General features: G+C 37.6%; 2 protein-coding genes across 3 annotated transcripts; one reads left to right on the top strand and one right to left on the bottom strand.

Moving 5' to 3' along the window:
- Positions 1-219: 219 nt before the first annotated feature.
- ankrd29 (ankyrin repeat domain 29) lies at positions 220-10,265 on the bottom strand. 2 transcript variants are annotated; one of them, XM_026927929.3, is made up of 10 exons: positions 10,046-10,265; positions 8,137-8,247; positions 7,925-8,023; positions 6,906-7,004; positions 5,518-5,616; positions 4,877-4,975; positions 4,606-4,704; positions 3,348-3,443; positions 3,057-3,155; positions 220-1,102 (listed from the first exon to the last, which is right to left on the bottom strand). In XM_026927929.3, the coding sequence occupies exons 1-10, from the start codon at positions 10,055-10,057 to the stop codon at positions 1,019-1,021; spliced, it is 897 nt and encodes a 298-aa protein (XP_026783730.3). In that variant the 5' UTR covers positions 10,058-10,265; the 3' UTR covers positions 220-1,018. The 2 variants fall into 2 exon arrangements, with proteins under 2 accessions (XP_026783730.3, XP_053094064.1); XM_053238089.1 differs by lacking the exon at positions 10,046-10,265 and having other exon boundaries at positions 8,137-8,262.
- Positions 10,266-12,411: 2,146 nt separating this feature from the next.
- cts12 (cathepsin 12) lies at positions 12,412-18,629 on the top strand. Its single transcript, XM_026927907.3, has 8 exons — positions 12,412-12,477; positions 13,400-13,557; positions 13,797-13,919; positions 15,142-15,306; positions 15,519-15,740; positions 16,200-16,368; positions 17,522-17,627; positions 18,449-18,629. Exons 1-8 carry the CDS (start codon positions 12,471-12,473, stop codon positions 18,546-18,548), a joined length of 1,050 nt encoding a protein of 349 aa, XP_026783708.3. The 5' UTR covers positions 12,412-12,470; the 3' UTR covers positions 18,549-18,629.
- The last annotated feature ends 1,623 nt before the right edge of the window (positions 18,630-20,252 follow it).

Here is a 20,252-nt window from a genome sequence, read left to right as displayed (position 1 = left end):
TGTGTACAATAATATTTCGGCATTTTTTTATTCCTGAAATTTCGACTCACAGATTTTATTTTGTTTTTTTTTTTAAATTAAAATTGTCATTAAATTCAAGATTACCACTATAACAAATAAAGGTCCCCTAAGTCCCCTAACCCTTATAACAGACCCCACTTTAAGACCCATGGCTATACAGGGAGTAAGCACAAAACTTCTTTACAAACACATTTCCAATTATATTTCACTGCAGTATTTATTTCACAAATATACAGTTTGACACACTTTCACAGACACATTTTGCAAAATACTTTACAATTTTACAGCACCAATAGTTAAATCGTTAAATTTAGAATACCAAATGCAACATCTGACCAGTATGTCAGAATAAAATTAATTAAAAAAAAAAACTGCACATAAAGCATTAAGCTTACACAGCTATAAGATTCCTCCAGGCTGTTATTATGGCTAGACTGGGTTTGATATTTCTTTGTCATAAGGAACACGGTTAGCAAACTTCATTACATGATGACAGTTTTGTGATAATAAATAGAATTACTCTTTCTATCCTAATATTAAAATAAGAATAACTCAATTTAGTACAGAGAAACTTGTTGGAAGCTGCAGTGGAAGAAAGAATTCCAACCTAATCTAGAAAGACAAACCCAAAAGAAACATGGAGTTAAACACACACACACACACACACACACACACACACAATCTATGTTTGCATTTGTAAGACATAGCAGGGAACTGAACTGCACCATACTTTTTTCCTGCTACAGGTGTGTGGCCTAAATGGTAAAAAGCTAAATTAAACTGATTTACAGCTTGTAACGTTTTTCCTCAGGACAAAGAATAATCCTGTTTTTTTGTGCAATTATGAATTTCTTACAGAAGTTTTAAAGCTGCAAATACAAGCAGGCACCATTAAAAATGTTGTGGTTGCAGTTTCTCTTTTGGCTTGGTGTAGTGCATTTTTGTTAGCCACAAAAACCAAAGGCTATAAAACTCTAAGGGCCAAGAGGAACAGTCATCAACTTCCTCCATTTAAGATATGCAGCCGCAGAATCCTCAGGATGCGCTCGTTCTTTGTGAGGTCCCCTGGTAGGTCATTATTCTGTAGATAGACAGTAACTTATTATTAGAAACACTGATAACAAAATACACTGAGAGCTGTTATCCTTCTATTGTTATACTGTGTACACTGTGGCTACCTACTAGGTGGCACTAATAGTTTTTTAATAGTTTAACAGGATTTTTTTTTATATATATATAGTTTAATAGTTTTTTTTTTCAGTGCAGAGGCACTTTAGGACAGGGAAAACAATCTAGTTAATTTTCATACAGTGAAAGTGTGTGAACTACTGTGTATTGTCCACTAGATGTCACTGATAAACTGTTGTAGAGGTACCACTCTGTCCCAAACTGGAATCTAAATATTAACATTCTGAAAACTCTGATTAGAGGTGAAACCTTCGAAGTCTTTTTAGTGTCTTGAATCATTTGATTTGATTCAGTTAAAGAATTTGTTCACTAATTTATTCAGTTGCACTTCTACTTTGTCCAAATCAATGTGAAGCCTACTCATGCCTGCAACTAATGGCTTTGATAAGCATACTGATCTATTCATTCAACAAACAGGATAATGCAAAAATAATAGGAATCACAGAGGCCACACCTCCTTCACTGGGACTGATAAGAAGAGCCCAGGCCTCTATTAATGGGTCTGGCAGGCATGGAAGCCATGCTTCCCTCACTGAGAACTGACGATCACAGAGGCCATGCCTTCTTCACTGAGAACTGACAATCACAGAGGCCATGCCTCCTTCACTGAGAACTTACAATCACAGAGGCCAAATGATCCCCAAGACAACATTAAAGAAACTGGTAAAGGAGTTGGAGGCATCAGGTACCAAAGTATGTACATCCACCATTAAAAGAGCCATGGCCTGAAAAGCTGCCAGGCAAGGAAGAAATCCCTATTCTAAGAATGGCATAAAAATTAAGACTGAAGTTTACAGGTGAATACCTTTTGGAGGACTGTTCTCTTCAGATGAAACAAAATTTGAACTGTTTGGTCATAATAATCAGCGCTATGTATGAAGGAAAAACATCACGTTGTGGGGGTGTTTCACTGGAAAAGGGACTAATGCACTGCACAAATTAAATGGCATCATGAGGAAGAAAGATTATTTAGAAATGCTGAAGCAAACCCTAAAGACATCAGACAGAAAGTTAAAGCTTGGTCACAACTAGGTCTTTCAGCAGGGCAATGATCCTAAGCATAACTCCAAAGTTGTAACAAAATGGCTTAAAGACAACAAAGTGAAAGTACTGGAGTGGCTATCACAAAGCTCTGACACGAAAAAGGACTGAACTGAAAAAGTGTGTTTAAGCAAGGACTGACTGAGATACAGCAGTTCTGTCAGGAGGAATGAGCAAAAATGCCAGCAAAGTATTGCCTGCCACACACACACACACACACACACACACACTCTGCACCCTTACACACCAGGGTTCTACAGCCACCAAATTCTAATAAAATGTATGTAAACACTTGACCCACTGAAAATCTGATATGGTAAATAAAAGATGAAATAAGTCTGTCCCTTAGCTATTATTCTGGAATGACCTCTTACTAAAATAAAGTAGATACACTAGTTGACTTAACACATGAAATGTATGGTAACATGAAATGTGGGGAGTTGTGAAAAAGTGAGTTTGAATGTCTTTAGCCCTATTTGTATGTAAACCTTTGGGCTCAACTGCACACGCCACTCCTCCTTCACCGTGTCTGACAGGCACAGTGGCCACGCCGCCCTCACTGGAAATGATAGGCACTAAGAAATATTGAGGAAGCGAAGGAAATGCACAGTGCTAAAGCAATCCAATTTAAGAATGTTTTTAAATAAGAATCTAAAAATAGTCATAAATAATAAAATGAGTTGTGATCAGGCTTTATAGATGCAGGGACAATTCCATATTAACACAAAATCAATTCCCGAACTTCTGCTCCATACACTGTTTTGAATCATCATGCTGTGATAAATCTTTATACCCCTATCACACACCTTATTGCGTAAAGTTGGATCGGCATTGGCTTTCAGAAGAAGCGTCACAGTTTTCGGATCTCCACCCATGACTGCAGCATGAAGAGCTGTGGAACCATTCTAGACAGACAACCCGTTATTTAAAACAGAGAGAAAAAAATGCCTCCAGAATTCACATCTGCAAGAACAGTAATAGATATTATACATCTTGTCAGGTTATTAGGTATTAATGTAAAAAACCAAGTCAGTGCACTATTTAGTAGCTGTAGATAATCTCAAATGCATGAACAACTTCGACAAATTATCGCCTACCTTCAGAAGGCCAAGAGATGGGTTAAACTTTAGGAGCTCCTCTATGACATTGCAGTGTCCATTGTGTGCAGCTTTAAAAAGTGCAGTGGAGCCGTCCTTTCAGCAGGCAATGAGAAAAACCCCATCCATTAATTGAGACTCAAATGAGTCAATAATTAGTGAAATAATTACTGTGTTTAAGGCACTTTTCATACAGACAAATTTAAGTTCATTGTAGAACTATATTATTCCCATTTTATAGCATAATGCTGCTGAATTTGCAAATTTGACTGGTCAGAAGGTGTTGATTAATTTTCTATAATAGCAGCTCTGATAATAGCTCCATTTTAGTTTCTATAGTATCGACTTAAGGCACGTTCACACATACAGCGATTTTATCACTGCAAGTCGCCAGTCGCTGTACTATGAAGTTGCCAGTAGGCGTTCCTACTACTGGTTGCCATAGTAACATTTATCAGTGGGTGGCACAACTACCATTCCACTTTTGACAACAAACCAGTTTTCTTGCAGCTAAAATTAAACATTCTGGAGAGAGAATATTTGTATATAAAATTCACCAATGTATATATGCATCATATCATATGAGATGAAGGAGTAGCAGTGTGTGCTCTCTGTCATTGCGGCCATCTATCTAAGCACCAATTAGCTTTGCTTAGCTTACGGCCTTAGCGCGTTTAAAGCCTCGGATCACTCTACCATCTTCACTCCCATTGGTAGTTGCTGCACCAAGTCACTCCAAATTTGCATAAAGTTAAACTTTTCTCAACTTTGTCGCATCACTGGACACGCCAATATCTAGTCACCAATGGTCGCTGTCGCTCATGTTGCTGGAAATTGCCAGCTCTCATTGAAAATGAATGGTCTCCATTCGCTTTGTCGCTGCGAGTCGCTGTATATGTGAACGTACATTTACACAGGGATGGTAGATGATTCACATAAACGGATTAAAAGTGTGTGTAATTGCTGATATGATAGTTTTCTGAGTAGGGGTTTATTTAGCATTTATGGAAAGAGTCTCTAGTGTCAGCACTCTGTAACAGTTAGAGGTTAGGCTTTCGATTTTCCAACACGGGAAAGTCTTTAGGGCAGAGAACTTTGTGGTTTCTCTTTAACGTGACAAGCTGTGTTTTTTTCCAGGAAAATATACATTTTCCCATACATTAGTAAGGGAAATATGTAAATTAGATTTTTTGCCAAAACTAATTTCACCAAATTAGATTTTTTTTTATTTGCTTCATTAGTAAAATCAGTGCCATACGTTTCTCTCAGCATCTCGGTCAGCACCACGCAGTAGCAGAACTTTCACAACTTCACTGTGGCCCATCTGAGCTGCTATCCACAGTGGTGTGGTGCCATCCTGAAGCATGAAGTAAATATAGAGCAGCACATAAACCAGACATGATACTTGATTGATAGAAGAACCTACAGCGTACAAGCACACAAAAGCATGTCATACCACTGGGACAAAACAAGCACTTTAGCTGTATACATAATGTATTAAGGAGAGGATAAAAAATGCATCCCCTCACCTCACGAGGCTGGTTTACTTTGGCTCCAGATGACAACAGCTGACGGACAATGGTCACATGACCTTCCTGAGAGGCTAAGAACAGAGGAGTGGCGCCATCCTGAAATGTGATAGGAGAGAGTTACTGTGTGCTGAACAGGCAAAGTGCTTCAAAGATATGCTTGTATATATAAAACACTGAGGGAAAGCCTCCACGAACTATACTGACATATATATTAAATTATACATACATTATACTCTACGTACTGTATATGTGTGTCTATGTTTGGGGTAATGCACAAACAAAATAAATGTAAAAAGACTACACACTTTTAAAATTAAAGTAGCTATACTTTAGCTTTAATAATATAATAATTATAAACTAGCTCATAACATACTTTTGCTTCTAGCATGCTTTACAATTAAGGGTTTAGTTTAGTTTTAGTTCCACCCTGTCTCCCCAGCGGCATTTGTTTACATCTAAAGGGCTAAATTTGTTCGTGTTGATGGTTTTTAGGCTTCGGTCCAAAATTAATTCCCGACAGTGGTATGCAACTGCTGACACGGCTGCAACCTGAGAGTCACCGAGACAACTCAAGCCCTACAGGCAGTTATGAATAAGGAAAAGGCTAGGCATGCTCATATTGAAGAGAGTGCACTAACGCTAAGCTGGTCATGGATGTTGGCTCCGTTCTTGAGCAGGGTCTCTACTACTTTGGAGTGACCACTCTGGCAGGCGGCACACAGGGCCGTGCCACCGTCCTGCAGGAAACACAGCAAAAACACAAAAACAAAAAAAAAACATGACACTTTTGTGAATATGGTCCCAAAAGTCTGTATGGCCAACATAGTGTTCAAGCTTTTCTTAAATCAAATGACAAAAAGTCTTCTATTGGCTTGATTTACCACACCCCCAACACACACACACATGCCATGCAGTGATGCAATTTTCTCAGTCTACAAATTAATTACAATGCTCTGATATTTTAAATCTTGTTTGAGTTTCTCTGCAGTCAGATAGTGTGAACCTCTCTGCAACTAGCAGCAAGACAGTGCTAAGAAACCGCCTCTGAGAGTATGAGAGGAAATAATGTGCAGCAGATCCCTGAATCCAGTTCTATCATCCATCTATTTGTTTGGAAGAGCAAAATTAAAATGTAACACAATAATAATGCCTCTGTAAGAAATTATTTGGCATGTCATATGCAAATGGATGTTAGAAACAGCAAAAATAAACATGACATGATGATTCCTTACAGTGCACAGTGTAGAACTAGCTACAGTTTTTGCACTAGACCTCCAGTTCTCTTTGCAGAACAGACAATCCTTACTGCTTGCATTTCTCTGACCTATCCTTCCTTCATATTGTTTTTTCATGTTTCCAAACAAAAGAGTATAGTCATAAAGTCACATGATAGACAGCCCTCACGTTTATTTTTGTGGTGTATGAGCCTGCTCATCTGCAAACACGTCTATATCCACCAAACAGCTAATCGAGCAAGTGATTAAAGTCATGTAGCGTGAGCAGATCAGTGAGTCTGAGATTTTTAAGTTGTGTAATGTGAGGAAGAACTGCAAAGAAAGAAGCACAATGAAACAAATGAGGATAACCCCATAAAACTCTGCAGAAGTCCCTCTGTTAAGTACAAAAAAGTATCAGGAACAAACTTGACAGCTTTATCTATGATGACAAAAGTAATCTCTATAATTAATGCAAATCCATGCTGTCTAGAGCTGTACAGCCAAAGCAAGTATTAACTCACTGGTAATACTGGTCAGCAGATTTCCTGCCTCCTAATTGCTAGGGGTTGACTCTCTGACTCACTTTTTTCCCTCAATCTCTCTCTGTCTCATAAAAACAGAATATATATTTCTGCAAAGCTTTTATTCATTATCAAAATTGACTTTGCATCCCTAGACACAGGATCTTATCTGCATTAACTTACAGAGTGATGCACGCTGCTGATGACCTTAAAGACCCCAAACTTTGGGCCATAGACAGCTATGTGTCTGTAATCAAGCTGCACTTTAAACACATTGCATTTGACTACCTTGGTCTGGAATTCTGTGGAAGCTCCAAACTCAAAAAGGAGCTTGATGATGTCATCATGTCCCTGCTGTGCTGCGAAGAACAGGGCTGTAGAACCTGTCTGAAGAAACAATCACAATCACACACGCACACACACACACACAAACGCACACACACATTTGTCTTACTATACTTGTGAGGACCATCCACTGACATAATTATTAATGCGGCTAACTAATGTTACAGCTAAATCTAACTTTAACCTTAACCTCTGAAACCACTTTTTTTTTTAAAATAAAAGCAGCGATTTTTGTTATAAAAAGCCCTAATGGGGACCAGCCAAATTTTACAATTTTCATTTTTCAAATTTTTCAAACATTTGTTCCTCACACATTCAGTTATTACTGTACTTGAAGGGACCAAATTTTCCCAGGAACACAATAATGTAACACAAGCCTATCTCTGTGACACAGCTCACACAGACACACAGACAAACACACAGACATTAGAGTCTGTGCAAGGTCAGCAAAAGCTACAACACTTCCCCATCCAACATTATCATCACGCACACATCATAAATCCTTAAAATGAACTACCGGTGTTTACAATACCAGTTATTGTCCTGTTATAAACGAAAAATTAGTGCAGCAATGTTTAAAAGTAAATCAGCTACAAATGATGCTAATGAATGAATCTGAAAATACCTTAATACTGAACACTGTGATATTTTGCTAGGGCATTAAACTAATCCAAACCCATACAAGTGGCTCAACCTGAGCCTCTCTAAGACAGGGTAAATATTTCTCTTTAATTTTTATGACAAAGGCACATTTTGCACATTAATAATGCAGGTGCTGTTGACTCTTTCAGGCACTCAGAGTACTTATTCCAATCCTCATAAGAACAATCTTCAATCAGAAGGATCAGGAAAACTTTCACGTAGACTTTTACAACTTTGAGAACTCTTTTTATATCACCACAAACAGTTCTCCCAGATAGCCCTCCATCCAGCCCTACTCCTGACAGAGACACTTGTCTCACCTCCCTCTGCAGGTTGATGTCTGCCCCTTGCATGATGAGCTCCCTCACACAGTCATAATGGCCGCTGTAGGAGGCCACCATCAGAGCCGAGGTTCCATACTGGTCAAAAAACCATCAGAAACAATGAAAGTGAGTATGTTTTTAGTTTGTCTTTAATGCAATGTGTGCTGAGTTAATGGTTGTAATAATGGGTGTAGATGAAGCTGTCATACGCTGTCTTTGCAGTCGACGTCCACACGGCCGCTGTTCAGCAACAGCTGAAGGAGGGCCAGGTTCCCCTTTCTGCTTGCCCAAAATGCAGCGTTGGCTAGGGGTGTTTCCTTCTGCAAGACACACATATATGCATAAAATATGTATGTTACTAAAACATAACATATCATACAATATAAACAGAGGGATGTCACTAGGCCTGTTACAATAATTACATAATCATCTAATAATTGCAATTATTTGAGCTGAATGTGATTATTTGTGCGCTCAGAATTAACCATTAGATTACACAATCATATCTTTACATTTAAACACATTGTCAGTTTTGGATACATGAAGTTTATTATGTTTTATTACAATATAATTAGTTATTACTATCAAAATGATAATGTATTAGAATGAGTTCATTGATATAAATAAGCAATACCACATGAGCAAGAGTGCAGTTATACTGAACATAGATACAGCTGTGACTCAGCAGGTAACCACAGCCATGTCCATATTCACTATAACAGCATGACTGAGAGTGCGGTATTGCTTTTATACAACAGTTTTATAAATAAGAAATTAATATAGAGTAAGTGTTCCGCTAGCAGAAATAGATCCTGACGAGGCTGAAGAGGCAGTGTGAGCTAGCTCGCTCACATCAATTTGTGCAATCCGGTTAAATCTGCTTCCAGTGAAACTGGCGTCCCTTCTTCCTTTTCATCTTCTGACAAACTTTCATATTTTAAGTCAAAAGTTATATTCATGAAAAACGTGTCCTTTGCCATGTCCATTGATGATGTCACTAACACTACTGTAGTAACGGTTTCAGTGGGACTGCTGCATGGCGGACACAGACAAGCGGAGTGATACACACAGTGAAACGTCCCAGCACTCTTGGAATGCCGCTCATCCAATCAAATTAGTGGACTGGAACTAACTGTTGTAAAATCCTTATTTATATTACAGCCAGTACTACTGCTGGAACTGCTGTTATAGAAAATAAAATTAAATTAAAAAAAGGCTGGTGAGGGAACAACTGTTTATAGCTGTTAATATAAGTGTTAACAGGAACTAAACTTGTCTCAAGGATGTTCCACAATTATTAAACGTAAATTATTATTAATTTTAAAAAAAATATTAATGCAGCTAATTAATGCTCTGCTAAACCTAAATCTAACCTGAACCTTAACCCCAGCAACCTTTTAGCTCATTTAGCTTTTATTAGCTGAATAAAAGCTGCTTTTCATGTTTAAAAGCAACATATACAAACATGCTCCCACCCTACACACACACACACTCACACACTCACACAAACACATACACACACATACACACACACTGTCTCACACACATACACACACTCACACACACACACACACACAAACACATACACACATTCACACACACACACTCACATACACACACACACTCTCTCACACACACACACACACACTCACACACACACACACGGGCTGCGTACATCATGGCCGCGTCTGAAACCACACTGTCAAAACAATACGTGACCGGTCAAAATAGCACGTCATCACGGGTCGCCATGACGTCACATCCAAGTGTACAAAACAGTGACATAGCCCCTAGGCTACTGCGTGACATGCGTATGTACAAAAAGGCGTAGTCTTAGAGACAGAGTGAAGTAGCTGTTTCATTTTCCGGATGTTATTATTAATGTGCGGAACAGTGCGAAAATGTAATGTAGAAAATAATCAGACACATGCCTTTAAAACACCACAAAATCACACTCTGTCTCTTAAAAAACGCCTAGAAGTGCACAGAGAGGCGGCGTGAAGGCGTTTCTCCATGTCCTGTAGCCTGAGCACTGCAAAGGGCGCATCAGAGCTCACAGGAGCACATTTCCCTGCAGTCCACAGCTCGTTCTGCATGCGCCAAGACGAAGTGATTTACCTTGAAAGACATGCTGAGCTCACTGGGGTCTCATTCCGCCGAGTGTCATTCCACCTTCCCTTCAGGAGCTCAGACAATTCAGGGTTTACAGTGACTGGCTGAGGCACACACTCTCACTGCAGACTAGCAGCATGAGCTGTGTTTTATTCAGCAGCCAACTCTCTCTCTCTCTCACTCACTCCCTCTCTCTCACACACACACATTCTCTCTCTCTCTCTCTCACACACACACACACACACACACACATTCTCTCTCTCTCTCTCTCTCTCTCTCTCTCTCACACACACACACACACACACACATTCTCTCTCTCTCACACACACACACACACATTCTCTCTCTCTTTCTCACTCACTCACTCACTCACTCCCTCTCTCTCTCTCTCTCTCTCTCTCCCACTCACTCACTCACTCACTCACTCCCTATTTTCTTACTTCACTACCTCCACTATATTTTCTAAAACATGGAGGGTAAGGTAAAAATAAATTAATTTCAAATTATGCAGTTTTGTATGGTGTGCAGTGGGGTCCATAAGTGGTAGCTCTGTGGTTAAGCCATTGGGCTTCTGATGGGAAGGTTGAGAGTTCAAATCCCAGCACCACCAGGCTGCCCCTGCTGGGCCCATGAGCAAGGCCCTTAACTCTCAGCTGCTCAGTTGTATAAATGAGATAATTGTAAGTTGCTCTGGATGAGGGCGTCTGCCAAATGCCATAAATGTAAATGTCCAAAAGTCTGATACCACTAGTGCTTTTTTATTTTTTTTCTAATTTAGTACAAAATCTTTCCTTACAAATTATATTATCAGTAACAATTTGAGTGAAATGAGAATCTTAGAAATACTTCTATGAGTTTCAGAATTTCAGAGGTTTTGGTATGCCTCCATTTGCATTAATGACAGCATCCACTCAAGCTGGCAAGGACTTGATCATGTTAGAATAAATCCATCAGTGTGTTGTCAGAACACATACTTCAGTGGAAGGGATGAGTCTCAAAGAAAATGTGACCTTTTGTACACAGGAGTTAACACGGTCAATATCTCAGATTTGTGTCAATTTAAATAATGAATTAGAAATAGTGCAGAATATGGTATATTCGAGATAATGAACATTTCCTTTCTTTGTTTGTTTTTAATTTTTTTTTTTCAAAATTCTAAAACTTTTTTATTTCCAGTTTTAAATTAAATAAATAAATAAATAAGATCCAGATTTTTAATGTAGGCTGAGACGACATTAAAACCACATTGTATGTACTGTATATGTGTTGTTGTATATGTTATATGTTGTACACAAAAGGTCAAATCTAGAACTCTAGAACTTAAGGGTTCTTAGGTTGTCGCTCTGAAATCTAGACCTTAACAGACTTGACAGACTGCTTCCTGATTAGAATGGGGTAAAAACTAAAAACCTCTCGAGGAATCTAGGAAGTGTTAACTATACGAAGAACCCATTTTCTAAGAGTGTATGTTACATGATTTGCCAGGTAAAATTCCTGTGTGAACAAAGTTTCTAATTCTTAATCTCTGTCGCTTTTACACACACACACGCACACATTCAGGTAATACAGTTCATAAGAGGACCACAAACAAAACAATGTAAGAAAGCCCACTGTCTATTAAAACTGTCAGGTATTCCTGTCCTTGTGGGGGCATTTGGTCTCCACCAAGATATAAAAACATGCCCCATATGTGTACTCAATTAGCAGTCTATGTATCATCATTGTATCATTATATCACTGAATAACACAGGTCTTTATAACTTCAAAATAAACTCTTAATATCTCACAAAATGCAATCTACAGCACCTCAAAGCAGAAGAGATGAGGCACAATGCTCATCAAAGATGAATGTTCATCATAGGACAGGCTCAAGTATAATAACAGATTATTGCTGATGTCACCACCGCCCATGACATCATGTGCTGACATCTGCATTACGTCTGTATAAACATCCCTGTAGGATCGAGATATAGAAAAGTGCAGATCAGCCTGTACTATTTGGACTTCTATAAGCATGGGTTTATTTGTGAATGGACCTTATATACAACCTATCCATCTGAGTTTGGTGGAGATTTACAACACATTGAAGGATTTGGTGTAATAATGTTTGTAGCTAGTTAATGTAGGGCCAGATGAAAACAGCTGGGAGGGTCAGATAATCTGAGAACAGCATTTGACGTGCAAAGCTGTTTGAAGGAATTGGTAAATGGTGTATCATTCACTCAAGCAGGGTGTTATTGACATACACAGCTTATTATTTAAGGGCTTTCTGGGCCTAGGCCTGGCTTAGCGTGGTATGACTAAGAGGACCAGGACACACCTTCCACATAGTATATAAACATGTAGTGCAGCGTATTTTAGTGACCTCTGCATGGGTTATATCCTCTAGTTCTCATCAGAAACTCATCCACTGGACAGTACTCACAAAAACATGCCAGGTAAGTATTAAATCTGGCTCATTTTTTTATCCCTAGGTTTTGAATTTCTATCAAATTTAAATGTGTATATTGGGCAAAGAACATGTATAGGCCTTTTCCAACACCCAAAAAAATAATAGATAAAAATGATTAATGTTGGATGTTTTTTTAATGCTATGTAATTTTAGACTTGTAATGTGGACTGTTATTCTAAATGAAAATTTTGTACTTTTTCCCATAAATATTCTTTCTGCAAACACTTTTTCAAGACTATGTTGTACTATATCAGGTGCTGCAGGTGGACCAGCAATGTAAATGTGTGTAATAAAGGGACTAGTAAGAGCCTTCTGAACCTAATATACTCATAACAGCACTATGTACACTGCTAACACTTTGGGTATATGTGCAGATGGGCTATAGTCAGTAACAGTAACCTACAAAGCAACGTATATGGTAGGTTTAGCTGATGAAATTAGTGTAATTAGTGTAGCTACAAGGCAGATGTTCCTAATAAACCCGTAAAACTTTATATAACTTTGCATTTATACCACAGTGCTGTTTAATTCTTTAATCTGATTGTTCAGAAGGCGTTGATTAATTTTCTGTAACAGCAGCTCTTACAGTAGATCTGGTTGCAAGGCAAATCATAGGTTTATATTAATGCACTTGTTCTAATATGTAAACATTTCTACAATATCTGCTATTTCACAGAGACTTCTATGGGAGATGCACCAAGTAACCTATGACCTATTATTCATAATCAGTTGATATTTAAGAAAGAAAAACATATAATCATTAATATGATGTTTTCTGTAAGGAAATGTTTAGTGTTTATGGAAGGAGTCTCCAGTGTCAGTATTTTGTAGCAGTCAGAGGTAAAGCTACAACTTTAAAGTATCCTCAAGGTGAAGATGTTTAGGTATATATTGCTCTGTTTGGGCAGATATGGGTCGATTCCCTTGGATGGTTCTGGTTAGCAGGACACTCCTGGTCAGCGTCTTCGTGGCTGTACCGCTCTCAATGGCTGTGGAGTCAGAAGAGGATGCACCATCAGAGTGGAAGCTGTGGAAGAGAGCTAATGGAGTGGACTATGAAGAAGAGGTCTCTCTCTTATTTAAAACAGATAAATAGCATTTCACATATCAGATAGATCGTGCTGTTATTTATACAGTGCACTTATGCATGATAAAGTAACAGTTCATATACAGTACATGCTACAAGATATACTGTACATCACTACCTACATTCTAGGGTTAGTTTCCAATTCTGCAGCAGGAAGAACTGAAAACTACTTCATGTTGTATAACTTAAAGCATTGTCTCTGTTCTTCTCTCCTAAAGAACAATGATATTAAAAGAAGAGCCATTTGGGAGAAAAACAAGGAGCTGATTGAGGATAACAATAGAAAATTTTATATGGGCGTGTCAGAGTTTACTATGGCAATGAACAAATACGGAGACCTGGTAAGTCATTATTTTATAGATCTATCTTGCCGTGTGCCAAATGTTTTAATGAAGATCAAGGCAGAGGTATCCAAAAATTCAGGCAAAATCAAAGTCAAAACACAGGTGAGGGTCATGCGATGAGCGAACAGGACAAACTAGGCAAACCAATCACGTAAATAGAAAGACAGGCTAACAATCAAAACCGTACTGACAAACACAAGCTAAAGGCTTGGTAAAGTCAGGAGTGTAACACAAACTGAGCGTTTACTTTGGGGAGAATGTGGTGAATAAGTGTCTATTATATACACTGTTGACAACTACTTTCAACAGAAAGTAGCTAAACTTGCTTGCTCGAAAAGTCACTAGAAGACGTCATGCTCTAATTAGCATATTCACGATGTCATTGCGTAGTATTTGCACTCTGCCTAGTCAGCAGTCAGCCCTTTACATCTGTTTGCTTCTCTCCTACTCTCTGTGCTCACATGCTGTATTTTAATAGCCATCCAAATTTCAGCCAAATTCCCAATAAAGCTGATCTGATTTGCATATTTTTCTGTTTCTGTTGTCAGAAAATGGAATGAGTATGAAACGCAGCCCATTAAGACTATATGTTAACCAACAGTCACTTCCAAGCTGCTGCTCCGCCCTGCTAAAATCCCAATTTTATAACTGCAACGTTATGATGTGACATCATCCAAAAAGTCACTAGATTTAAAAAAAAAAAAAAAAAAGTTGCTAAATCTGCTTATATAGTGTGAAAACGGGTGTGTGTCTGGCAATTGAGAGCAAGTAAACTGCTGCAGTTTCTTAGAAGTGTAGTCTGGAGCGGTCATGTTTGTGGGCCGCAGTGCGTTCTGGGAAGAGTCCGTGTTCCAGACACAGTGTTATTCAGAACTTACTTCTATGCTCACACAAATTGAAGACATGAATTTTTTTTTGACAACATTAATATAGCATTCATTAACATTTGTATGTATTATTAATAAAATAACATGCTATATGAATTTCCTTTCTTTTTTTTTAAATAATGATGCTAATAGGTCAAATATAAAGAACATTGTCATTAACTAAAATTAATTCCAATATTAAGGACCCATATGAACCAATGCAAAATTCATAAGTTAATTCATTATTGACAGTTACTAGCATGCTATAAAACATGTGCTACCTTGCTTTTTTTAAACGTTATGTTAAGCCGAACATAAAATTTTCTTTTTAAAATCCACTTCAATTTTTGTAGACTCGGTTGGAGTATCATCAGTTACTGGGAGCCAAGGTAAATGGAAATGCACATAAGAAGGGAAAGACTGCTAATGCACGCAAGCTACGCTACCATGCTCGGAGACTACGGCTGACCTCGGTAGACTACAGACAGATGGGATACGTTACAGAGGTTAAAGACCAGGTGAGGTTTAACTCTTCTCAGCTACAAAGGGTTGTTAGCCTTATGTCTTTCTTTGTAAAAGCATGCAATAAGACATAAGACTTACTAAACATGAAATATGCTGAAGATGTTCATGAGAATTTCACCATTCTTAGCCTTCTTCCTCTGAATGTGTGTGTTTGTTTATACTTGTATGTATCATTAGATCACAGGTGTCTTGTTTGCTCACTCAGGGCTACTGTGGGTCGTGTTGGGCTTTCAGCACTACTGGTGCCATTGAGGGACAAATGTTCAGGAAAACAGGCCAGCTGGTGTCTCTTAGTGAGCAGAATCTGGTGGACTGCTCATGGTCCTACGGCACATACGGCTGCAGTGGGGCCTGGATGGCCAACGCTTATGATTATGTGATTAACAACGGGCTGCAAGCCTCTGAAACATACCCTTATACTTCAGTGGTGAGTGAGATTCAGAGAATTATATCTACTTCTGCTAGGTGGCAATTTCCCATTAATCAAATATATAAAAATAGCTAAAAATATTTCTCAAACATAAAGGGTTATGCGTCTGATAAAGTTTTCCTAATGAACATGAAACACCTTTTCCCTCATATTAAAAATCATATTAATATTACAGCCCTGACCTGGCAGTAACAAATTAACAAATGATTGATATCTGTGAATCAGAAATGGTGATTTTAGCAGTTTTTCCATTCCTTCCATTTGTTATTTACAATCCTCCAACCATGAGAAGTGTTTTGTGTGATTTTCCTTTACATATATCCAAAATTATTACATATATCCAAAAATGTTTACATTCCTTACTTAATATTCTAAGTAATGAACAAAACACAAGCCTTGCTTTGTTTCTTTAAATCACTTCTGAAATGTACTATTCTATTTTATCATATTTCTCAGGACACACAGCCCTGCTTCTATGATAGCAACAAAGTTGTGGCACAAATCAATGACTACAGGTTCATTCCTACTGGAGATGAACAGGCTTTGGCTGACGCTTTGGCAACTATCGGTCCGATCACTGTAGCGGTTGATGCTGACCACCCAAGCTTTCTGTTCTACAGCTCAGGTGAGAGGTTCACAATTGTACTTGAGAACTTGATGAGAACATTTTTATGGATTAAAATGCAGAACCTTGTAAAATAAGTAAGAGGTAAAACATGGCAGTGTGTGCTATTATAGGAAAAAGTAAATGATGGAGTGTGATGTGGCTCGGCCTGAAGCAGAGTTACTGTTACCACCCTTAAGTTGATTATTTATAACACATCAATGTGCATTAATAATAATAATTTTGGTGTAATTATTAATTAATACACTATTAATAAAGAAAATTACTATAATGTATTAATGAAAGATATTTCATTACTTTTAACCATTTGTAGTTATATTTAATGTTGTGGAATATCCTTGAGAAAAGATAGCTCCTGTTATCAATTATGTTATAGCAGCTATCTCTTGAACTTAATCAGATCAGAAAATGTAGTGTGTCACATTACTGAGAAACCATAAAGCACAAACTCCTCTGTCCTGAAGACTCCAGTGAAGAAAAACATAACAACTGTTACAAAGAGCTGACACTGGAGACTCTAAAATAAATGTTTCCTTACAGAACTTTTAGTTTTCAGACATGGGAAAGTTTTCAGGGCAAGGGCTTAGCCGTATCTCGGTAACATGGCAACTGCCAATTTTTGGTCTTATTAACTGTTTATAGCTGTTTATAGCTGTTTATAGCTGATAACAGGAACTAAATTGTTTAGTGGACATTCCACAACATTAAATGTAACTATAAACAGACACAAACTATGACATGTTGTTTTTAATAACTGATTAATGATTAGTGATTAATGTGATGGTTGGCTGCTGCAGTATAAGAGGAATAAAACATGGCTGTGGGACTTGCTGTTGCTGGAATATAATCAATTTTGGGGTAATAACAATAACTCCACTTCACCTTAGGCCCATCATACCACTCAATCATTGATTTTCATTTTTATTTTATTTTCATTATTATAATTTAACAGAATACCTCCAACTGTTTTATTCCTTACATAAAACACAAAGAAATAATAATTGCACAATTATATTAGCTTATGAATGAGAAAGTTGAACAATGTCCTAACTCACCAGGTATGTTTGTGTCATTTTATTTGCAAGAAATATTTGCTGCATAAATAAAAGTGGATCTTTCTTACACATTAAAGTAATTTGAAATGTTCTGTCAGGAATCTATGAGGAGCCGAGATGTAATCCGAACAACCTGAGCCATGCAGTGCTTCTGGTCGGCTACGGCTCAGAGGGCGGCAGAGACTACTGGATCATCAAAAACAGGTCAGAGCATGTCCTTCTTACTTTATTCATTAAGAACATTGCATTCAGTATATGTTTTAGAGTTGATCTGCTATAAAACACCCAGTCTAATGAAGATCTTTGTAATAATTGATTTTAGAAAGTTATGACTTAATAAGTAATTTGCCTTTTCAGATTCTCACATTGATATAATCTATATATTGCAACACATTAATGTTAGGTGAACTTAAGTGAAGAGGATGATCATTAAAGACTAAAATATTTTGCAAAGTGTAGAAAACACATTATGTGAATTATGTACAAAATGCACTCTGAACAGTGTAGTGTAATTGCATCTTTCACAGTATGGACATGATACAGGGACATTAGGCACATGCTGTGTATCCTGTACACACTATAGATACATATTTAGCATGAGTTGTATAAATTAGGGAAAACAATAACACTCTGAAAACATAATCTTACCATAATAAATATGCAACATGTTGCATTAGATTGGTTAAAGGTGCAGTTTGTAATGTTTACAATTGGGTACGGGAGAAAGAAAAGGCTTGTCAGTATTTTCATTGCAGTTTCAATTCATGTCACAGGCAGGAGACTGCTCTAAATATCCAGTGCAAGAGAACTCCAGGATTAGAAAATTCCACAGCTAAAATTCTGCATTTTATTATTTTCCTTGCTCTAACACACCCTTTGAGTCATGTATGTTAGAGTAGCATGAAGTTAAAAAAAAAAAAGACGAAGAAAACACTAATATGCCAGTGAAAGAGTCTTATAGGATTGAAAGATTGGAAGCTTAAGTCTAATTTAAGTGTTAAGTCTAATTTTCTCTCTGTCATCAGCTGGGGCACAGGTTGGGGAGAAGGAGGATATATGCGCATGATCCGAAACGGCAGCAACACCTGTGGCATCGCTAGCTATGCTCTCTACCCCATTGTATAAGATCTTTTTGTATCTCTCAATTAAAAAAGGGTTTGACTTATTAACTCAGTGTCCAAGATTGATTGTTTGTGCTGGAAATCAATAAACGACATTTCGCTCTGGTTGAAAATATACACCATAATATCTGGACTGGGCTCTCAGACTCAGACTACTTTATTCATTTGTATTCCAAGACTATCACGCCAAACACTGGGGAGTTGTAGCAGGTGCAGCAGGGTATATTGGAGTCTGGTTTCCAAAGCCTAAATATGGTAAATGTAATGAGAAAATGGCTCAAAAAATGGACAACGTTGCCAAACTTGATTTTTACAGCTTAAAGTTTTGCAAATTTAGAGAAAGCAAACTGGCAACATTACAAATGGCACTTAGTCTTTAGTGTCAATCCTGCACTTGATTCTGCATTTGGTTATTACACCACTGGGGAGCCTCTGAATGTAGAGATATTGGGGTGTTAAATCAGGCATAAATTGCTCCTGGATACTGTAGATTTGTACCTATGACCTGCTGCTATAATCATAAAGACCTCACCACAAGACTCCATCACTGAGCATCCCTTCAACACATTTAGCACTGTTTTGCCTTTACTCTTACCTTTTTCAGTCTGGTTCCTCTCAAGTTTTCTTTAAGCTTTTTTCATGGCACTTTTCTTGCTGCTAGCCATTGCTTATTAGGGATCTAAATCTAAAAACTCTATTGTTAAAAACTCAGTGGAAATAAAATTGTATTGAACTGATGAAGTCTAACAGGGTAACACTGGCTTTATTTAAGATAGCATATTATGCATACTACTCATACTAAATCCCACCCCATAGCAATATGCAGTACTTAGTATGTAAACATGAACACTCACACCAAAGGGAGCTTGAAGAAATACTGATCAGGCAAAAGAATGAAGCCAGATTGATGTTCATGGTATGTTGCATCCCATGATGCAGTGCTGTAATATCATTTTCAAAATAAAAAGAAAACTGGGTTTAAGTCAATAGCGGCAGCTTTACACATAAAAAACAAAGGTATAGTGTGGCATACTTTCACACAAAGTTTTCAGGTACTAGAAGATTGTAACCTTAGCTAATTTATTATCTATATGAGCATGCTAATGCTTCCCAATCCTATTTGTGGTAACTAAATATCTTGTTTTATTTATTTATACATTTTTGTTGTGGCTTTGTCCAGCATTAACCAATTAAGACATGTAATAGTCTTATTTTTTTCCTAAAAAGCTTTTTATTTATAGAACAGAACACATGAGAGTAAAATGCACACCCTAGACTCCATGGGAACCTTTCTCAGGAATATGGCACCTGTTCTATCTATCTGTTCTATCAGCACACACACACACACACACACACACATATATATATATATATATACACACTACATTAATGGGACTTGCATGTCCAGCACATCCCACAGGTGCTCGATTGAATAGAGGAATGTGTTATGTCTGGTTTGGGTATGTTTGGGGAAATTGAGAACATTTAACACCAAAACATTGCTTTCTTTCCCACAGTCCACCAGCTTTTCCTCATAAACAAAGTTCTGTATGTTGCACATATTAACTTATATATATCCCTTACCTGATTCCATGCCTGTAAAAACATGTAAAACTCAAAAAAGCTCAATCTCTGCCATGCCTTTATACTTTATGTTTGCTATCAGCACTAAATGAATACGCAAGATAAAAAAATGATCTTTGAACCT

Source organism: Pangasianodon hypophthalmus, chromosome 11 (genome assembly GCF_027358585.1).
Source record: "Pangasianodon hypophthalmus isolate fPanHyp1 chromosome 11, fPanHyp1.pri, whole genome shotgun sequence".
NCBI classification, from domain to species: domain Eukaryota; kingdom Metazoa; phylum Chordata; class Actinopteri; order Siluriformes; family Pangasiidae; genus Pangasianodon; species Pangasianodon hypophthalmus.
Note: the sequence above shows the minus strand (reverse complement) of the source record. Positions and strands in the feature narration are given on the sequence as shown.

What these genes read in the sequence shown, in the direction of transcription:
- ankrd29 (XM_053238089.1), bottom strand. Translation starts at nt 8,262, where the DNA reads ATGTGTGTCTTGCAGAAGGAAACACCCCTAGCCAACGCTGCATTTTGG. An exon ending in CATCTCTTGGCCTTCTGAAG is followed by an intron (nt 3,156 to 3,347) that starts GTAGGCGATAAT and finishes TTGTCTGTCTAG; the next exon opens with AATGGTTCCACAGCTCTTCA. An exon ending in ATCCAACTTTACGCAATAAG is followed by an intron (nt 1,103 to 3,056) that starts GTGTGTGATAGG and finishes GTCTATCTACAG; the next exon opens with AATAATGACCTACCAGGGGA.
- cts12 (XM_026927907.3), top strand. An exon ending in TGAACAAATACGGAGACCTG is followed by an intron (nt 13,920 to 15,141) that starts GTAAGTCATTAT and finishes CAATTTTTGTAG; the next exon opens with ACTCGGTTGGAGTATCATCA. An exon ending in TACTGGATCATCAAAAACAG is followed by an intron (nt 17,628 to 18,448) that starts GTCAGAGCATGT and finishes CTCTGTCATCAG; the next exon opens with CTGGGGCACAGGTTGGGGAG.